General features: G+C 54.2%; 1 protein-coding gene across 1 annotated transcript in view; it reads right to left on the bottom strand.

Annotated features, from left to right (window-relative positions):
* The window catches only part of SEMA3G (semaphorin 3G), a 67,320-nt gene extending 49,104 nt beyond the window's left edge, over positions 1 to 18,216 (bottom strand). Inside the window, exon 1 of the mRNA XM_073352540.1 lies at positions 17,881 to 18,216. Coding sequence (XP_073208641.1) covers positions 17,881 to 17,995 — 115 coding nt within the window. The 5' untranslated portion in view covers positions 17,996 to 18,216. The remainder of the gene's footprint in view (positions 1 to 17,880) is intronic.
* Between the last annotated feature and the right edge of the window lie 385 nt (positions 18,217 to 18,601).

Genomic DNA, 18,601 nt, shown 5'->3' with positions numbered 1-18,601 from the left:
TGGTGTCTGCATGCACTGAGGCCCTTGCAAGGCTGTTCTCTTGGACACCTGCAGTGCTTACTCCAGACCCCGCAGGCTGCTGGATTGCATGCTAACGGATGTAGCAGGACAGGGTTAGGAGAACCAGGCGACCCAGTGCCACAGCAATGCTTGTGACTTCCCACCGCAGCCCAACTGAAGACCACAGCCCAGGCCCCATTGCACCCACTTAAGCTGGCTATTGTGTACAGATGCAAGGTGTTGCAAGGTCAGCAGGCCCCAACTCAGGACTTTTAGCTTTTAGTGTGGACAAAGCTGCAGGAGGAGGACAGCAAGGAAGAGGGGAGATGGAGAAGAGAAGAGGTGTGAGAGGCAAAAGTGGGAAAATAAATTGACTTTTCAATTCCCAGAGCAAAGGGTGTTCAGATTTCCGAAACCATCTGTAACACTCTGGCACCCCAATATTCACCAGTCATGTAATTAGGATGTGTTTTGTACAAAGTATGCCTTGTAAGGTATCATTCTAAAAGTCTTGATCTACTAGACATGGATAGCTCGTTGGATTGTATGTGCTATCGTCGTAAAGGAAGTTATGAAGTTTGGCTATGTATGTGTGCTGGGAGGTTGAAAACACCCACAAGCAGCCTTTCAGGTACAACAGTAAAAAGGCCAAACAAACAATCATAGAATATCAGGGTTGGAAGGGACCTCAGGAGGTCATCTAGTTCAACCCCTAATGTTAATGGCTTATTGAGGAAATGCACACAAGCGTTACCCCAGGAACTGCGTACAATAGAAACCTCTCAGAGATAGCACTACACCATGGGAACTGTTTGACCCAGGGCACAGCAAAAGAGCTTTCCAGCAAGTAGGAAGAAGTTGTAAAAGGGGAAATGCCATCATGATGGTACCTCACTCTCCCTACAACAACACACCTGGAAACACCTGAGGAACAAGGACTGAACTGGGGGAAGTGATAGTCCCAGGCTAGAGGGATTTTTAGCCTGTGTATGAAAACCTGGAAAACTAAGATGCAGAGCCAAGGCAGCCTGTGCCTTAAGAATCTGCCAGCCTGTTTATCACTCAGGGTGAGAATCTGCTAATTCATATCCTACCCATCCAGTGTGTTAAGATCAGTTTGCAGTTTTGTTTATTTACTACAGTAATCTGCTTTGATCTGTTTGCTATCCCTTATAATCACTTACAATCTATCTTTTGTAGTTAATAAACTTGTTTTTGTTTTGTCTAAAACCAGTGTGTGGAAATCCTAACTGGGGACAGAAAGCTGTTGCATATCTGCCTCCACATTGAGGGAGGGGGCAAATTTCATGAGTTTACGCTGTACAGTTCCCTGTGCAGCACAAGGCGGTATAATTTTGGAGTTACACTCCAGAAGTGTGTGGGGGGGTGCCTTAGCAACTGGGAGGTACTTTAGCTGAGCCTTTCCATGCAGAACTGTTCTCAGCATCTGTGTGAAGCTGCAGCTAGGAGTGTCCCTACCTGCGTGTGTGCTGGTGAGAGAGCAAGCTTGGAGAGCTTAACAACTTGTCACAGTGACACAGTGTGAGAGGGAGCCCAGGCTGGTCAGTCAGGCAGTCTCAGTGGTACCCCAGTTCCAGGTGACACCCTAGGGGGAAACCCGTCACACCATCATCCCACAGGCATGTGCTCCAGCCTCCTTCACCTGCCTCTCCCCACAGGCTCCTCCTGCCGTCTCCCAGCCCCTCATCTCCCTCCCAGCATGGGAGGGGCTGACTCCCTGCTCTTCTGCCAGCTCAGCCTCCCACATCCCTCCATGCACCCACCTCACTCCTCCAGCCCCACCCTCCACCTTCCCTATGCTCCCACCCCAGCTGCCCGATTCTCCCCATGCCGTTCAGGAAGAAAGGGGGTCACTAAACTCAGACAGAATTCAACAAACTTTGGGTGGACCCAGCTAATGTCAGGGCAGAAGATGAGGATCTCAGGGAGGCGCTGGGACGCACTCACCATCACTGTCCTCTGCACATCCCTTGAGTGCAAGACGTGTGTGTCATTAGCACAGAGCAGCTTCCTCTCCCTGTGCTGGCCCTGGGGAGAGATTTGGGGCATGCTGCTGCTAGTACTGTAACCATGTTTTATTCTATTGGGGGAAGGCTCCCAGCAGCCTCTGGGGACAGATGTCAAAGCTAACCCTGAGGTTATTATTCTACTTCCAGCTGATGTAGTATGGCTGGATTAGCACCAAGCAGAAGCCTCAGGTACCAGGGTTGAAGCGTCTCTCACCCATGAGAGCCTGGCAGTCTTGGAAAGAATTTCAACTCCAAGGGCATCTGTAACACAGACCTGCTCCCCAGCTTTGCCCCCCATTCCTGCCTGTCCCTCTCCTAATGGCCTCTGCAGCATCTGACCCCTGAGGTTCAGGGAGAGGGTTGGGAGGATGGTCTGGCAGCTGGAATCATGTCGCTCTAGGTTCATTTGTATAAACGGTTGCTTTTGCTGTAATGGATTCCCTCTCTTGGTCCAGTCAGTCAATCAAAGACAGGGAAGATTCTACAACTGGTCAGACAGATGAGGCCAAGGTACAGGGATGAGGAGGGTAGGAAAACAGCTGAGCCTATGGAGAGATGCTCCGGGCCTTTCACCCCAGACAGGGGAAAAACCAAAGCAGAACCTGTGCCCTTATGTATGCATCTCCCCACACTGATGCCCTAGCAGGAAACTGACTTGCCTCCCTCCAGGGCATCGGCTCTGCTGCAGCGGAGCCAGGGAAGGGTTAGTTGGGGCTTGCAAATTGGGCAAGCCTCCAGTACACACGCGCACACACACCCCTACGACTATACAAAGCCAACATGCACACCAACGCACACACTCATCCACACATACCCCTGGCTAGCTGCTTACCACCACACATTGCTGAGAAACACACACACACACACACACACACACAGTATTTACCTACACATACCAAACCACAAAACCAGTCTGCACACCAGAGAAACAGAGAACACAAACGCCAACACACAGGCAGAAATCCAAAGACACACAGCCAATGCACAGGCATAAGCAGACACAAACACACCACCATGCAGACCCTAACACAAATGCTGTCGGCCAAGTAATTACAAAAGGCAGCATTAGTTTAAAAAGAAATCAAAGTGGATGCAAGAGGAAGATACCAATGTACACGCACTCACACGCACACCCAGCACATCCCTCCCAGCAGAGAGGGGAAGTCCCATTCACAGGTTCTGCCCTCTGGGTATCATGTCAAGCGAGAGATGGAGCACATTAGCCCCAAATCCTCTATTAGAGACCTAGCCCGTCACTCTGGCAATGCCCAGTGCCAGGAAAGGAAACCCGCAGAGATGTCTCCAGGGCACAACCCTCGCACTGTTGTCCTTTCCCGGACAGCTGGTTTTAAGCACCCACACCTGACCCCAGCCTGCCCACGCCCTCCCCTGCTCCTGTCTCCTCTGCCACAGAGTCCCTGTTTGAGGATTATCGGGGAGGGCAGGGGAGCCGAGCCAGGATCTTAGTGCAGCTGCTGTATAAGGCAGACAGACCCCTGCTCTCCCTTCTCATTCCCATGGAGGTCAGGACATGCATATATGAAAGGGGTGGGGGATGAGTTGCTGGTAGGTTCCTTCCTGGTCATGCTCAGACCACCAGCCCAGGGGGAGTTTTGGCTCTGGATCAGAGCTACATGGCTGGCCCCTCTCTGCACGTTGGCAGATCCTACCCACCAAGCCGTCGGTAACGCTGCAGCTCAGGCCCAGCCTCTGAAGCCTCTTTGGATCCCATGTTTGGGAGCCAGTTGTGCTGGGGAATCAGGGATCCCATCACTCAACACCCCTAGATCTGCAGCCAAATCACCCACCCCTAGATCTGCAGCCAAACTTCAACCCAGACCCAGCCGGAGAAGGAAAACAGTTGGCTCTCTCCCCTCCCTCATTGCTGGAGCCCCTACAATTTCTAGTTCCAACCTGGGCCCTGATCCTTGTTGCTCTCCCCCCCCCCCCCCCCGCACAGCCATTTACACCAGTGCAGAGTAGGTGCTGAACGCGCCCGTGGTGATCACGCCCGCTCTGTGCTTGAGTACGCAACACAAGGTATGGGGAGAACGAGGGTCCAGCCAGGGCTGTTCAGATACCCCTACAGTGCAGCCACACAAACAAAGCTTAGAGTTATATGCTTCACTACCCAACCTCAGTACCGAACAACCAGGGACATCAGCCAACGGAGGCCAAATCCACTTGCCACCACAGATGCACCCTCCCCCCATTCTCCGTGTAATGCCAGCTGTGGAGTTTCCGTCACTCAGCCAGGAAGTTTCCCACAGTGGTGGATGGAGGGAGCCAGGAAGATCTCAGCATTATACCTTTACACTTCTTTACCATATGTTGGTGCTGAGCTAATGCAGCACGTTCTATGGAGGAGACACACACACTGTGCTCTCTTAAGGAGACTTCTTTGGTCTTTCCCTTAACCTAAACTAAATGGTATTTTATGGAGAGGCAACCTGGTCTAGTGGGTAGTGCACCAGCCAGCAACTCAGGAAACCTGGGTTTCTAGTCCCAACTTTCCCCTGGCCTGCTGGTAAGTTGCTTCTCTTTCCTCTTCCTATTTAGGGTGTGAGTTCTCTGGGCCAGGGATAGGTTTGTGCAGCACTTGGCAGCATGGAGCCCTGGTTATAGTACTGCGGTACGGAATAGTAGTGCTTCAAGCTGAAAGGCTCGCAGACGGCTGCTGTGTTATGCATGGAAAACATAACACTCTGCTCCCTTCCAAACCAGCATCCTTCCCCTTCTCACAAGGGCTACTTGAGTCCTTCTGCTTGCCCCGTCTGATCACACACGGGCCCCTTCTTCTCTACACCACCCACGCCACCACCTCCTCCTCAGATGCACCCTGGATGGACGTGCTCTCTTCCAGGGATACGGCCTGGGCAGGGAAAGCGAACTACCCTAGCATCCCCAGAGCCAGGTGCTGGCTCCGTCGACTACAGATAGCCTGGCCAACACGCCGCACTCTTCTGTGCCAGTCGCAGAGTTCTGCAGGTGCCTGAAACCTAACCCCACCAGAGCAGGGGTCTTTGCTTCCTCTTTGGCACAGCACCACCTGCTGACAGGGGCAGGGACAAACAGCTGCAGGCTTGCCCAACATCGTGCTGAATCTCAAAGCAGCGCTAGACTCCCAGCTTAGATTTGCTTTTCCATTTGTTGCAAAGGGCACAGTTATAGCCCTGCAATTTCCTCAGCCCAACAGGATTTCCCTCCCTGTGGTTGCTGACAGGTCTTCAAAGAGCCACAGAGACTGGCACAGCTCCTGGCCAGGAGATTCCCAGGGCAGGAACTTGGCTGTGCAAATCAACAGGATGCACGCATACAGCAAGCCATGCTGCCGCCTAGGACAGGGGTGGGAATCCACTATCCAGCCACTGGCTGGACGAGCAGCATCAACACCGATGCCCAATGGGCAGACCCACGGGCCGCACGCACTCTCCTACACACACTCAGATACGAGCCATTCCCCCAAGGAAAAATCCAGCCCCAAAGTCACATCCATGCTGGGCACCTGGTGCAACAAAACTCCATCGAGTTCAACAGAGGCAGGACTGGGCCTTACATGTGTGGTCACTGGCTAACTAGTTGCCAGGCACGGCTCAAGGTTCCCCCAGCTACCCAACTCACCTTGCTGCTGTTCCCCACCGCACCATCATACCTGGCTGCCCTGCCAAGCCCTTCCCCACTATGGACCTGGCCTCAGAGGTCTTCTGGTTCCTCCAGCCCCCTGGAAGGGGCCCTGGTGTTTTTCTGTTATTAAAACAGCAATAATATTTTCCCATCTCAGAACAACATTGGCAAGGCCCCTCACTCTTGTATTGTTTCAGAAAACTTTCCCCCGGCAAATTCCTCCACAGGCTGGGAGCTTTTATATTCGCATTAATCCTCCAGTGCATCTGTGATGAGCAAAGGGGTGGAGTGAAGGGAGAGGGACCTGCTCCCTGCCTGAGACCGAGGACCTCCTCAGAGAGTCTGGGCTTCTCCCCAACTTCCAGGGGAGCCATGGATTTCCCCTCGGTATGATCAGCTACAACCAAAGCTCCTCTCGTGACCCACAGTGGGAGGATCCACCCAGGCGCGCTCACCCTCACGGCAGGGACACCTCAGACCTACCACCCTCCACACCCCAGACTCTAGCTGGAATCTTGGACTCTGTGGATTAGGTCCGGCTCGAAAGGTGCCATACCCAAAGGGTATCAGTCCCTCTCCATCACAGTAATCGTACAAGGTCTAGAGGGAGTCGTGCTGCAGGAGGCGAGACACAGTGTGATCCATCGCACAAAGACACCACTCTGGAGGGAGGCAGTGCTGGGCTGCGGCAGGGGCGTGCTGGGGAGCTGTGTTGCTGGAGATGCCATCTAGAGTTAGACACAAAGACCGACATTTGGATTTGGAGCCAATTGTCCCCAAACTTAGCTCAAAAGTTCTGGTTCAGGCCCCCTCTTCATATTTGGGCATGCTCCCTCAGACCACCTCATCAGGGGAGAGGAGGCATGGCACTGCCGAACTTCACTTCCCACCGCCCTGGCCTGGGGCTGCACCTAGGAGAGGTCTGAGCAGAACAATGTACTGCCAGCTGGGGGGATGGGAGAGGTACAGTATTGGGTGGCAATTGGGCGGGGGGGGGGGAGGAATGGGGGTGTAAAGTATTCACCTATGGTATGCACAGGATGGGGGGATGGGAGAAGCAGCACCATACTGGCTCCACAGTGAATTTCTTCCCATTGATTTGCAGGGCTGTTCAGATCCCCCAGGACAGAGAAGACCTCCAGAGTTAACTCCCTTAACACTCCCCTCTTTACCGCCCCCACATACCAAGCCAGGGGGAAGAGCCAGGACTCTGTGTCAAGAGCCCTTCCCTCAACCCCATAACTGCATTGCCCAGCACTGCTAGCGAAGAGATCCCACAGTGCGGAGCCAACACAAACAGCTTCTCCAGCCATTCACCTTGCCTTTTGACATGCTCCCCCCTCTTCCAGCCCTCCCCCCGTTATTTTGTCTGCACGGTATTTGGAGAAGTGACAGGAGCCCAGCTCTCCTGACACAGCCTCTGTTTTGTCTAACAGCAGGGCCGTGAGCGGGATGGAGCAGGCTGCTGCTGGCAGGATGGATGGGAAACTGCAGGGAAGTGGGGCATAGATTCGGAGCCCGTGTGATGCAGCCTGAGCATCTCCCTCCCTGTCTCTCTGGTCCTTCCCCTGGAGCTCCTCTCTCAACCATTTCACTTTTGGGAACAGTCACTCATCAAAGACACCCCCCAGACAAAACCCAGCCCTTGGGAACACTGACAAGCCAAGTGATTCTGTGATCCCCACGCATCGCAGGGCTACAGCGGCTCGAGATCACCCACACATTCCCCCACCCAGAGCACTGCAACCTTCTTCTCGTGAAGCTGGCTCTGCAGCACCTCATTCCTTGCTCCACCCCACCACCCCCCACCTCTCTTCCCTGGAGTCGTTCCTGGCTTCCACTGATAGAAGGGAGAGGGGTTGGCATCAAAGCATCCCCACCTCCATGACAAGGGAGGAGAAACCTTCCTCCCCTGGCTTGGTCCTCCGGCGGGCTCTACCCTGGAAAGGGACTTGAGTGAAAACCAGCATGTCAACAGTGGGACTCCCAATGACACACTTACACCTGTTAGCCTGCCCTAGCCTAGTCCAGCTTGTGCATCAGCAAGAGTCTTGGGTGGGTTTTGCACAGTACCCAAACCAACAGATGTCACATGGGTGTCACTGAGGCAGCATTTAGTCTAAAAATCTTTTATTACTGGGGATGTTGCAGGAGAAGAAATGAACCCAGCTTGACTTTCAGATCCCAGGATGAAGGGCGGAGCCAAGGGGCTGGGGGAAATAAAGGTATCTCGTTAAATTTTAACTGAACACATGTGCTCTGGAGCCCCCAGGAGACACCAAGCATGACAACCCAGGACTGCACTTTAAATGAACATCAAAGCCCTGCTGGGGAGGAGAGGAATGGCAGAGCAGATGCTAACGCCTAGCTGGTCTCTCGCGCCTTCCATTGGAGAATCTCAAAGCACTTTTAACAACATTCGTAATTAAGCTCCACCCCCCACCCCATGTGACAGGGCCATATCAACACAGATGGGGAAACTAAGGAACATGAAGGCAACGTGGCTTGCTCAGAGTCATAACACCAGTTAGCAACTGAGCCAGAAAAGTAGCCAGTCCTCTGCCTCCCAGGCCTGTGCCTTACCCATGCTCCCTCTCTTTGCTTTTAGAGCACAAAGCCTCATTTCATGTCTGGCTGGTCAGAGAGCAGCACGTGCCCGGTTTTCTCCAGAAGGCAGGGGATCAAAGGGAAGGCCCCCGGCCACGCCACCGAACTGCTAATAACCTGGAGTTTCTTTCCTCTCCAGAAATACCCAGGTTATCAGTTTGACTTGGCTATTGTAAACCCAGTAATGGAACTCTGGGGGAAGTGAGAAGACTCTCCTTTTAGTCCCATCATGTACTCGTGACAGAAGCAGTGAGGACTCAGGACAGCTATGGCAGGTTCATGGGGTGAGAGGGATGTTGCCTTTGCCAGTCCCAGCCATGGGAACATCATTCACACCACACGCACTCCCAGTACCTCCCTCACTGGGAACCAGCCTCTGGCCCCTCTTGATCCTGCAAAGAACACAAAGCCAGAGCCCGCTTGCCAAGTCTGTGGCAATACGGGATGCAATCACAGCATGGAAGAGGGAGTCAATAAACGTGAGTTTAAGTCCAGGCTCTATTATGCCCTCTCTGGGTGACCTTGGGCAGGTCATGGCACCTCCATGCTTCAGTTTCCCCATCTATAAAATGAAGATAATGGTACTGACACTGCTAGGCTTTGAGATCCTTCTATAGGAGTGACGCAGTATTAAGGTACTGGGACACGGGGCCCTGTAAGCCATGCACTTCGTCAGTCTGCCCCCTCCAGAGAGAAACTTTGACAGCAGGGAGTGCCTAGGTGCCAACCCCTTTCTCCTAGCCAGATCTCTGCCCTGACTGGCCAGTTCTCTGCTGGCATGATACAAGCAGCAGAGCATTGGGATCCCCATGTAATTCAACCCTCTACAATAATGCATACACGCAGAGTTTTCATTACTACAGTGCCTTTCCCTTGGAATTCCCTGACTTCACCACCTCATAACTACATGCCCAAGCCTGCAGCCCATACTCAGCTACAACTCCCATGGGCTGATGGGAGCTTTGCCTGGGGAGGACAAAGCAGGAACCACAGGATTGGACCCCAGGTTTTGGCTGAATTATTGCAGGACGACAAGACGCACAGGTTGGAACAAGAGCAGTGTCACCGTGTAGCATTTGATGGCGTAAATCTCCAATCAGCCCTTAATTTACTCCAGCCGAGGAGCTGGTCTTATACATTTTGAGTGCTTTCCAGCTGTTAACTAAGTCAAGCTCACATCCGCACGGGGAGCGTTGCTCTCATCACTTCACTGGTGGGGAAACAGAGGCACCGTACTACATTACTAATTACAGTAGCACCTGGAGGGCCCCTAAAAAACAGGCAAAGGATGGGAGGAGAAATGGCTCGCACCAGGGCAGAGTTTGTCAGTAACCAACCCTGGACTAGAACTCAGGCTCTCCTGATTCCAAGGCCAGGGCTGGCTCCTGTAGGCCATGCAGTCTCAGACCCAGGATTACACAGCAAGCGAGTGGCAAGAAGCCCAGGATTCCTGGGTCTGCCCATGCTGCCTCTCGCTATAAAGGCTGGTGGCACAGAGGGGGAAAGCACAGGCTGACATGCTGAAAGCACATGCTGCCTGAAGGATTTCGCTGCCCAGCTCCTGTAAATTTCAGTGGGGTGCACGAATCCATCAGCTCTGAGAATCTCAGCCATCTTTCCCACGGAGGCAACAGCCTATCGCTCTCCAGAGGAAGCAGCAGCTCAGCACCCAGCCAGCCCTATGAACCTGCTGTAAACAGGCAGGGGCACCTTAAGAAGGTGGGGGAGAAGCAGGACCTTCCCAGCCACACAGTTGGTGGTGCCCTGGCACTGGGCACACCCCCCCCAGGAAGGAAGCTGCAGGGAGGAGTGAGAAGGTGCAGTGAATGCTTTGTTCCATGCAGCCCATGCACCAGGGAGAACTAACTGCTTCCACAGCACCAAGGGCTGGGACAGCTTCCTTCCCTCCCCCTAGCCAGCCAGATTCAGGCTCCAGGCACTCCAGCAGGCTTTGGCATCACCTCTGATTGTTGCACAATGGGCTCTGTTCTTCGAAAAGGCTACTCTGGCTCCCTGTTCCAGCCAATCACAGCCTCCTAGCAGGAAACTCCCAGCTAGCCACAGAAGAGACTATATTCCCCCTATTGCCAGCCACTGGAGTTATGCTGCTTCCCTGAGTAGCAGGAGAGCAGCCCTGATGGGAGTTTCTTTTAACTACAGAAAATGTTTCCAGCCAGGCACTGGGACTCAGGACTCCTGGGATCTCTTCCTGTCTGCCAGACTTGCTGTGGGACTCCAGGCAAGTCACCTCCCCACCCTGCACGGCAGCTCCTCCAGGGTAACATGAATGATATTGACCCACTTCCCAAGGGGAACTAGAAGGCTCCATTAATTAGTGCTTCTCAAAAATCACAGCTCAGCCGTAGAGATTAATCCTGGCCGGGCCAGCAATTGGCTGTTCCAATGGACAAACGTGTCCAACTGGCAACGGAGCGGCTTGCATAGCTGAGGCAATGAAGAGTGCCCTTTGGCAGGGCCATGACTAGGCAGGGCAATCTGCAGAGCAATCTACATCAGGGTGGGGATTTGAGAGTGTCTAGAAAAACCAACTGTTAAACAGCGAGTCTCAACCCTCACTGCAGTACTAGAGTTGTTCTGGTTCACTTCTGGATTCTCTAATGTCATCATTGCAAAGCAAAGAGATTCAGGGGCTGAGCAACGTGCTTGGGCAGCTGGGAAAAGAGAGGGGGTGGGGAACATAGGGAAGAAAGGGGAAATAAATCCCATCAGATCTGTTTTAGACCCAGGTGGACCAGAGTGGTGGATTAGCCGAGTTCAGCAATGGAGAGGGCCCACTGTTGGTAATGCTTGCCAGCAGGGGTCACTGCAGCCATGGGGAGGAGGCAATATGGCCCACATAATAGACTGGGAGTCGAGGGGCTGTTTAGCTACTGAGAGCTGCGATGGAGCAGGCCTGCAGCTGATCCGCTCTGCCCTCCCCAGCAGGGGTTGCCAGTGAGCATAGCACTACAGGGGGCCCCACTTCAACCAGCCAGGGGACAAGCAGGCACAATACAACATGTGTACGCACAGCTGGCGACAGCAACAGCCGTCCTGCTTTACAACCAACGGCTCCCTGCGGAGAGCTGCGGGAAAGCTCCGAGCACATCCCCAGGCAGGAGGAAAGGCGTCCAAAGCACCAATAATTGCAGGGCTCCAAACCCGCTCCAGTATTTCCTGCCAGGGTGGGTGGGGAAGTGACGATGGCGCTGGAGCCAGCTGGTTCATGCCACCCTGCCCAAGAGTCTCCTTCTTTTGCCAGCTGCACTGGGTCCGGGCAAGAGGTTCGCCCCCCCCACCCCCAGGCCAAAGAGCATTTGTGCTCCGTAGGAGCTGCTCTCTTCCTAGCAGCATGCTGCTTGCAATTACAAAGCACAGGGATACAGCCCTTGGAATTTCCAGGGCAACACTCTTCCAAACTCCCCTGCACATTTCTGCAGCACCCTCCCCATCCAGGAGGTGCCGGGCTCTGGGAGCTGCCCTGCTGGGGTCTTTGCCAAGCGGGAGGTTCCCAGGCTCTGCGGGCATCAAATCAAGGACAGTTTGTTTTTTGTGGGTCTGTTTCTGACTGACGAGCTGCAGCATGTTGTGCACATAAATCAAGGGGATACATCGTTGCGCTAGCAACCACAGGCCGGTGGGACGGGCCAGGAGCCACATTCCTTTGCAAGCGATCACAGGAATCCAGTCCAGGTTCTTCCCCTCCTCTTACGGGATGTATCCAGAGTCCACTCCAGGCGGGCACAGGATTCCAGCTCGTTTTCTCCCTACACAGAGTCCTCTCCATTAGGAAATGGAAATCCAATTCAGGTCCCCACCACACAGGTGCTGCACTCAGTCCACCCCAGGTGGACAGTGGTGCCCAGTTCTGATGGTTCTCCTCTCACTGGGCTCACACTTTGTCCTCTCCCAGTGGATCTTCTAACTGGCTTAGGCCAGCTCCATCCCCTGGGAGCATTTATCAGCGACAGCTGCTCTGGGGCAGGATTGTCAACAGCACCAGCCTGAAATCCCATGAGAACCAACCCCGGGTGCGCTGGCCTGTGCTTTGGCTGCTTGGCTCTCTGTCCTTGAAGCAGCCCGGGGCACAAGATGCAAAAGAGCCAAAGCACCTGGAGGGAGGCTGAGAGAGACAGTCCAGGCAGCCCCAGCGAGAGAAACGGAGCTCAGTCGATCTGCCACGTGTTCAGGAACAGCCCATCAGCTCTGGGACCGGAGCCCCCCATTCGGAGGGTCACACCCATTTATCCCTACGCGAGTCCCCTAAGTCCCATGATCCCCACTCCAGAGAGAAAGGCAGGGTGCTACCTTGCAGCCTCCTCATTCCCCAGAGCCACATTCCCCTCCCACTCACACCAGTGCAGGCTCCTTAAAGCCAACGGGTGTAACCAAGAGTTCGGCCCCAGGTGACTGGCTGAGACCTGGGAACCATGCAGCATTGGGCCAGCATGCCAGCAGCGTCCGTGTGTCCATCCTGTACAATGGCATGGCTCCCTGCTGGAAGCAGGAGATACGGTGGGAACTCTCTGCAGTAGGATGGCCTGACAACACGCTCAAGTTCAGGAACTATTTGGCTGGCTCACAGCTGAGTGGATTAGCCCCTTGGGGATGGGGAAGCAAGGTGGCTCGTGTTCAACCTCATTGCACATGAGCCAGCTCCAGCCCTGGGGTAACTCCTCTGAGTTCAGCAGTTACACCAGGGTTAAGACTGGCCTGACACGTTCACAGCCAAGTAGGAGAGGAGAGTTCAACTGCCTCTAGAAAGGAGAGGCTCAAACGCTTCCTGCCCTTTGTAGCTACCAGCCAGCATCCCCCCCATACACACTGCCGGGCACTCCCTCCCAGAGCCTCCCCTGCCCCGTCCCTGACATAAACCTGCTTTGTCTCCCACTGGCTGACAGCCCTGCTCACCTCCACCCTTTAGCATGTACCCCGCACAGCAGCCTTTCCCTGGAAGGTAGCCAGACCCCCCACCCCAGAGCTCTGGAGCCACCTGCCTTTCACCTCTATGTGGAACCAGAAACACCCCCAAGCAGGGTGGCGAATAGGGGTGGCGGGAGCCATGGGGCGCACCCCTGAAGTGCCGAGCAGCAGGGAAGTCTGGGCAGGATCCCACAGCAAGACGTGCTGCACAGACCACAATGTGTCACTTTCCACACTAAAGGGGCTGTTTGATTTGCCTTCCTTCAAAGCAGCGAAGCCAAAACAGCCTCACCTCCAGTCTGCCTAGGACGCCACTGCGGCCTCCCTCGCACCTCTAGCCCTCCCAGCTTCCTTTCCCTTGTAGTCTATTTTTAGACAGCTAATCTTTCCGCGCTGGAGTTTATTTTTTAAGCAGGAGATTCTCACGGTCACCCTGGCAGATTTCCCCACGCAGCACTCCTCATAAAGCAATGACGAAGGCAGCACAGAGAAAGCCAGCCCATTACTCCCACCTACCCTTCTGTGTGGGAAAAGCTCCCAGGCAAAAATCCTGAAAGCCAACAACTTATCCTCCTTCAAGGCCCCCCTGGAAACTCCCCTCTGCCTTGATCCACAGAGAAAGCTGCCAGCTGATAATCATTTGGCAGGTGGGGAGCTGAGATTGCTGCTCCTGAATGGCTAAGATTTGCCTACATCCTTCTATCATAGATCCCCTTCAGTGCCAGATGGTTTGTCTTTTAGACTGCAAATTCTCTGGGGTGGGGACCAGTACAGGAAGGTTAATTAGGGATACATTTCAAAGGTAAGGTTAATTAGTAACTAGATACATTTCAAAGGTAGTACATTTAAAGGGGGAGGGAGAAAAAGATTGTTTTTAAATGCAACACATTTAACTTGTGGAACTCACAGCTGCAGGAAATTATTGAGTTAAGCTGCAGTAAAGGAGAAGATGCTCCTATGCCTAAGAAATGGGTATCATTTTCAAGTGACTTAGGAGCATAGGTCTCATTTTCAAAATGACTCATGCACTCAGGCACTTTTTGAAAATGTTACCCAGCAAATAAAGTTGCTCAGATACAATTATAATCCCTAGCTCACATCTAGCACTTTTCATCAGCAGATCTCTCAGCACTTCACAAAGGAGGTCAGACTCATTATCCCCATTTTACAGATGGGAAACTGAGGCACAGGGAGGTCATGTGACTTAGCCAAAGCACGCCAGTGACAGAGACACAGCATGCCAGTGACAGAGCCAGAAATAGAACTCAGGGCTCGTGCATCCCAGTTCAGTGCTCCATCCACTAGGCCACACTGCTCTGATTTCTCAGGCTTAAGGACATACGCTGTTTAACAGCCGGGCTCAGGAAGAGCTATCCTCCCATGGGACAGTACTGCACAAGACCCAGACACTGACTGGTGTCAGCCAGGACATGGGCATGGCAGCTGCCATGTGCACGGTAACAACGTCCCCTGCTCAAACAGCAGGAACCAGTTCAACACCCTCAGTTCTTTGAGTCCCAGTAGGACAGCTTCCCAGAACAGGGGTCTCCATGTGCTCCATTTCCCTCCCCACTCCCTAAGCAAGTAGCAGGTATGGGACTAGGTTCAGAGTAGGATAATTCTGGTCTCCACCTCCCCTGGCCTACCCCAGACCAGGTATGCATGGCCCAGTATATGGAGTAAGGCAACGTTCCTGGCTTAGTGCTTTACTGCCACTGGGATTCAGAGGAGCAGAGCAGGGCAGCCACCCCTGAGCAGTTCCACATCCTTCCCTCCGCTCCCCCCACAAACTGAGCCATTCATGGTTTTCAGGGGAACCTCTCCTTCTTCCGCCTGTAGCTCACATCTATGCAAGTGGCCACCTAAGGAGAGAGAGCCTTGACATTCCACCCTGGACAGAGGAGCTCTGAGCCAAAGGCCAAGTCAGCCTCCCCACCGAGTCCAGATCTACAAGGAAGCAAGTTGCTGTAAACAGCAGAATCACTTTCCCCAGCTCTGTGGGCCGTTAGCCACCAGATCCACAGCGACTTGGGTCACAGCCACCCTGACATCCGTCCTCTGGGGCAGTGTGCAGCAAACCCGCAAGAGACTCGAGCCAGCTCTTCTGTTTCCACCACTCTCCCAGCTGGACTTTCCCGAATCCTACCCCTCCCTGTCTTTTTGAGGGTTGGGAGGCCAGGAGGGAGGGACTATATTGGCTAGCCACAATATCAGAAATCTCCCATCTAATGCAATTTGATCTGCAGTCCCCAACCAGAGTCCCCCATCGGCACTGGCCACAGACAGTGCCTCTTCAGCGGTACCACATGCCCCCAAGTGCCCACGACCCCAAGCCTGTGTCTGCTCATACCAGAGTCAATGGGAGTTTGACTTACTAGGAGCAGGCCCAGAAAAGGGGAAAAATAAAAGCCAGCCTAACCCTCCAGCTGCAACTCCAACCCCAGCTGTTTTGCCTCTGTCCCGCTCCTAGCTCCAATCAACACAAGCCTGCAAAACTCCATGGCAAAGGCCATTCTTGAGGTGTTTCCAGCTGCAGCAAAAGGAAGAAGCATCTCTGATGGCCAGAGAGAGCCCACCCTTGGCAGTTTCCCAGTGTCGCACAAGGGGTGTGAATCAAGCCGCTGCACATCCCAGGGAAGCATCGGGCGATACAGGGGAATGCTGGCTAACGACAAGGTGCCAGCCTTGCATGCCATTCTCACACGTACCCAGCGCTGGGGCAAGGAGCTCCAGGAAGGTCGCTCGCACCTGCCAGTCCAGTGAGCAACATTCCTCCTGCTCCTTCTGGAGTGGGGCTGGCACACAGCATGTGCGTTAGAAAGAGCCTTCTCTGGGCAGAATGCTGAGAACCAGGCTGCTCTGGCTGCAGTACCAGACACTGGTCACAAGGGGGTGCTGGCTGCAGACAGGGCACAGAGGATACATGTCTACACTTCAATGGGAGGCAAGACTGCAGCACATGGAGATATAGCCCAGCTAACTTTGATCAAGATCAAAGTTAGCTTGAGTAACAATAGCAGTGAAGCCGCTCCAGCACAGCCCAAGACACTGGCTGTGTCCGTGGCCACAGCTTCACTGCTATTGTTACTGGAGCAAGCTGGATCAAAGCTAGCTGGAGTATCTACAAGTGCTGCATGCAATACAGACATGCCCTGAAAGCCGTCAGCTCCCCTTTTACACCAAGCTCCTGCTCTCAATTTCAAGGTGTTCCCGCACCCATGCAGGACAGGAACAGCCCCAAATCCTCCAGTTACCCACGGTCCCATTACCTGCATGCAGCCTTGCAAACTGATCACTGCACTGTGGGTCCCCCAGGGACCCACCACACGCATAGTCTCACCCTGGGGATGAAGAAGGACGAGGGACCAAGGCTGGTAGCACTCATGTTAGCCAGGTTGGGGGATCGTTTCAAATCAGGATCCCTTCATTTAGGCATTAATCCTGACCCGGGCACCATTCCATCCCAGCAGGGCACACCAGAGAGAGGGAGTCTCACAGGTAACACAGATGTGCAGGGTAGCAGACACTCTCCCCACAGATGGCTACAATCTCAGTTGGCCTATGGCTGCTAGGTTAGCCATTGAGATAGACCCCTGTGCAGTCTGGGGGCAAGCAAAGCCTGGCAGTGCCTGGAGGCAGGTGGGGCCACTGCCCGCCCTGTTTGAGCCACTGCCCACCGCTACGAAATGAGAGAATGACATTTCCCAGCATGTCGGGGAAGGGTTCACCACCCCTCAGTCATTGCAGGAACTCGCTTCTTGTTCCCATTCCAACCACAAGAGGGGCAGCAGACCCCCGGGGGCAGTGAGGGCAAACAGGGCAGACCATTTATAAATCTTAACACTCCCCAACACACATACCCCGCTGTAACTAACCCAGTAAGTGCCATGTGTCAGACTCCCACAGGATGCTCTGCAGTTCCACAGGGCGCCGAGAGTTTGAATACACGCATGCAGTTTACACACCGGTACAACCACAGGGTCGAGGGGGCTAATTTGTCAGGCATAGTGTACACCCAGAGGGAGGAGTGAAGGAGTTAATTGCCAACACTCTCACTCTGCCCTCAAAAGATCTCAGTGTAATTGGGCTGAGATGGGGTTAGGAGAGCCAGGGGACACCACAGTGAAATGTACACCCTTGCTCAAACCCACACCACCTCACACCTGCCCAGTTGTTCATTATCACCTCCCTGCACCTTCATTGCCGCACAAACCCATCCCCACATCCAGCTGGCATTATTTCCTGCAGGAGCCCGAAATCCCCCCCTCCCCATCCACCAACACCTCCTCCCTATCCCCAAGGCGCTGGAGATCGCTCCGATCAGGTCAGCGCATGCCCCAGCACTTGTTCAGACCCAGGCATAAGCACATGAAGCCAGCAAGTGCCAAGTCAAAAGTGGGAGGAGAGCCAGGGGGCAGCCTGGTGCGGCTTTCAGCTTTAGATCCTCACCACCATCCCCAGAGAGAGAGCATGCAGCAGCTCCCCTCAATACAGCTCCGTAAGCAGTATTACCTTTGCAAGGGAGACAAGGCGGGGGGAGGTAATATCCCATATTGAACCAACCTCTGCTGGTGAGAGAGACAAGCTGTCGAGCTTACATGGCGCTCTTCTTCGGACCTGGGGAAGAGAGTGCCTGGCCCACCTCGTCTCTCTAATATCCTGGGACCATCGTGCCGACACCACCCCTGCGAATTACCTTTATAAGACAGGCGGAGTCTGGGCACGCTCCCCTTGGTGCCTTGGCAGCTGGCGAAGAGATTCCAAAAGAGCCACCAGCTTGCCAGGAGCTGGGAGAGGCAGCTCCGCTCCATGCTCACGTGCTGCTGGGCTCTTCCTTTCGAGGCCCCCCTGGCCTGGAACTCAATGGGATTCCTTGCCGACTCCCCCCCGCAACGCCGTCCAGGGAGAGACGGCTGCGAAGAGCCCAGCTGGCCAATATGCGCTCGTGCAGCCTTCCCCAGCCCGCCTGCCACCAGCGGCTGGCTCCAAGGCGTCTACTGGGAAGTTTTATACAGGCAGGGCTCCACCCAGCTCCTTGCAAGGCGAGGGACTGCCACAGAGCAAGAGATGGGGGAGACCCGCCTTCCCAAGGACTTCCCCAGCAGCTGCCGCTCTCTGGGATTGAATTCTCTGCGGCTTCTGTGCTCTCTCCCCTACCGAGCTGGCAGAGGCAGCGGGGTTAGTCAGGCCCCGCGGGGACGCCACGGAATCCTGCACAGTTACATCGGAGACGGATTCGGTCCGTGGCGGGGGGAGGAGTGCGAGGAAAGGCAGATTTCTTCCCTGCTCTCCTCCAGTATTGCCCCATCAGCCAACCCGCATCCCGGCAGCAGCCTGCCTTCCCTCCCGCAGGCCCAAGAGGACACATTTCTTCCTTGAAAAGGAAGGAGACAGCAGGGTAAAAACAATGAGCCTGG

Source organism: Lepidochelys kempii, chromosome 7 (assembly GCF_965140265.1).
Source record: "Lepidochelys kempii isolate rLepKem1 chromosome 7, rLepKem1.hap2, whole genome shotgun sequence".
NCBI lineage: Eukaryota > Metazoa > Chordata > Testudines > Cheloniidae > Lepidochelys > Lepidochelys kempii.
Note: the sequence above shows the minus strand (reverse complement) of the source record. Positions and strands in the feature narration are given on the sequence as shown.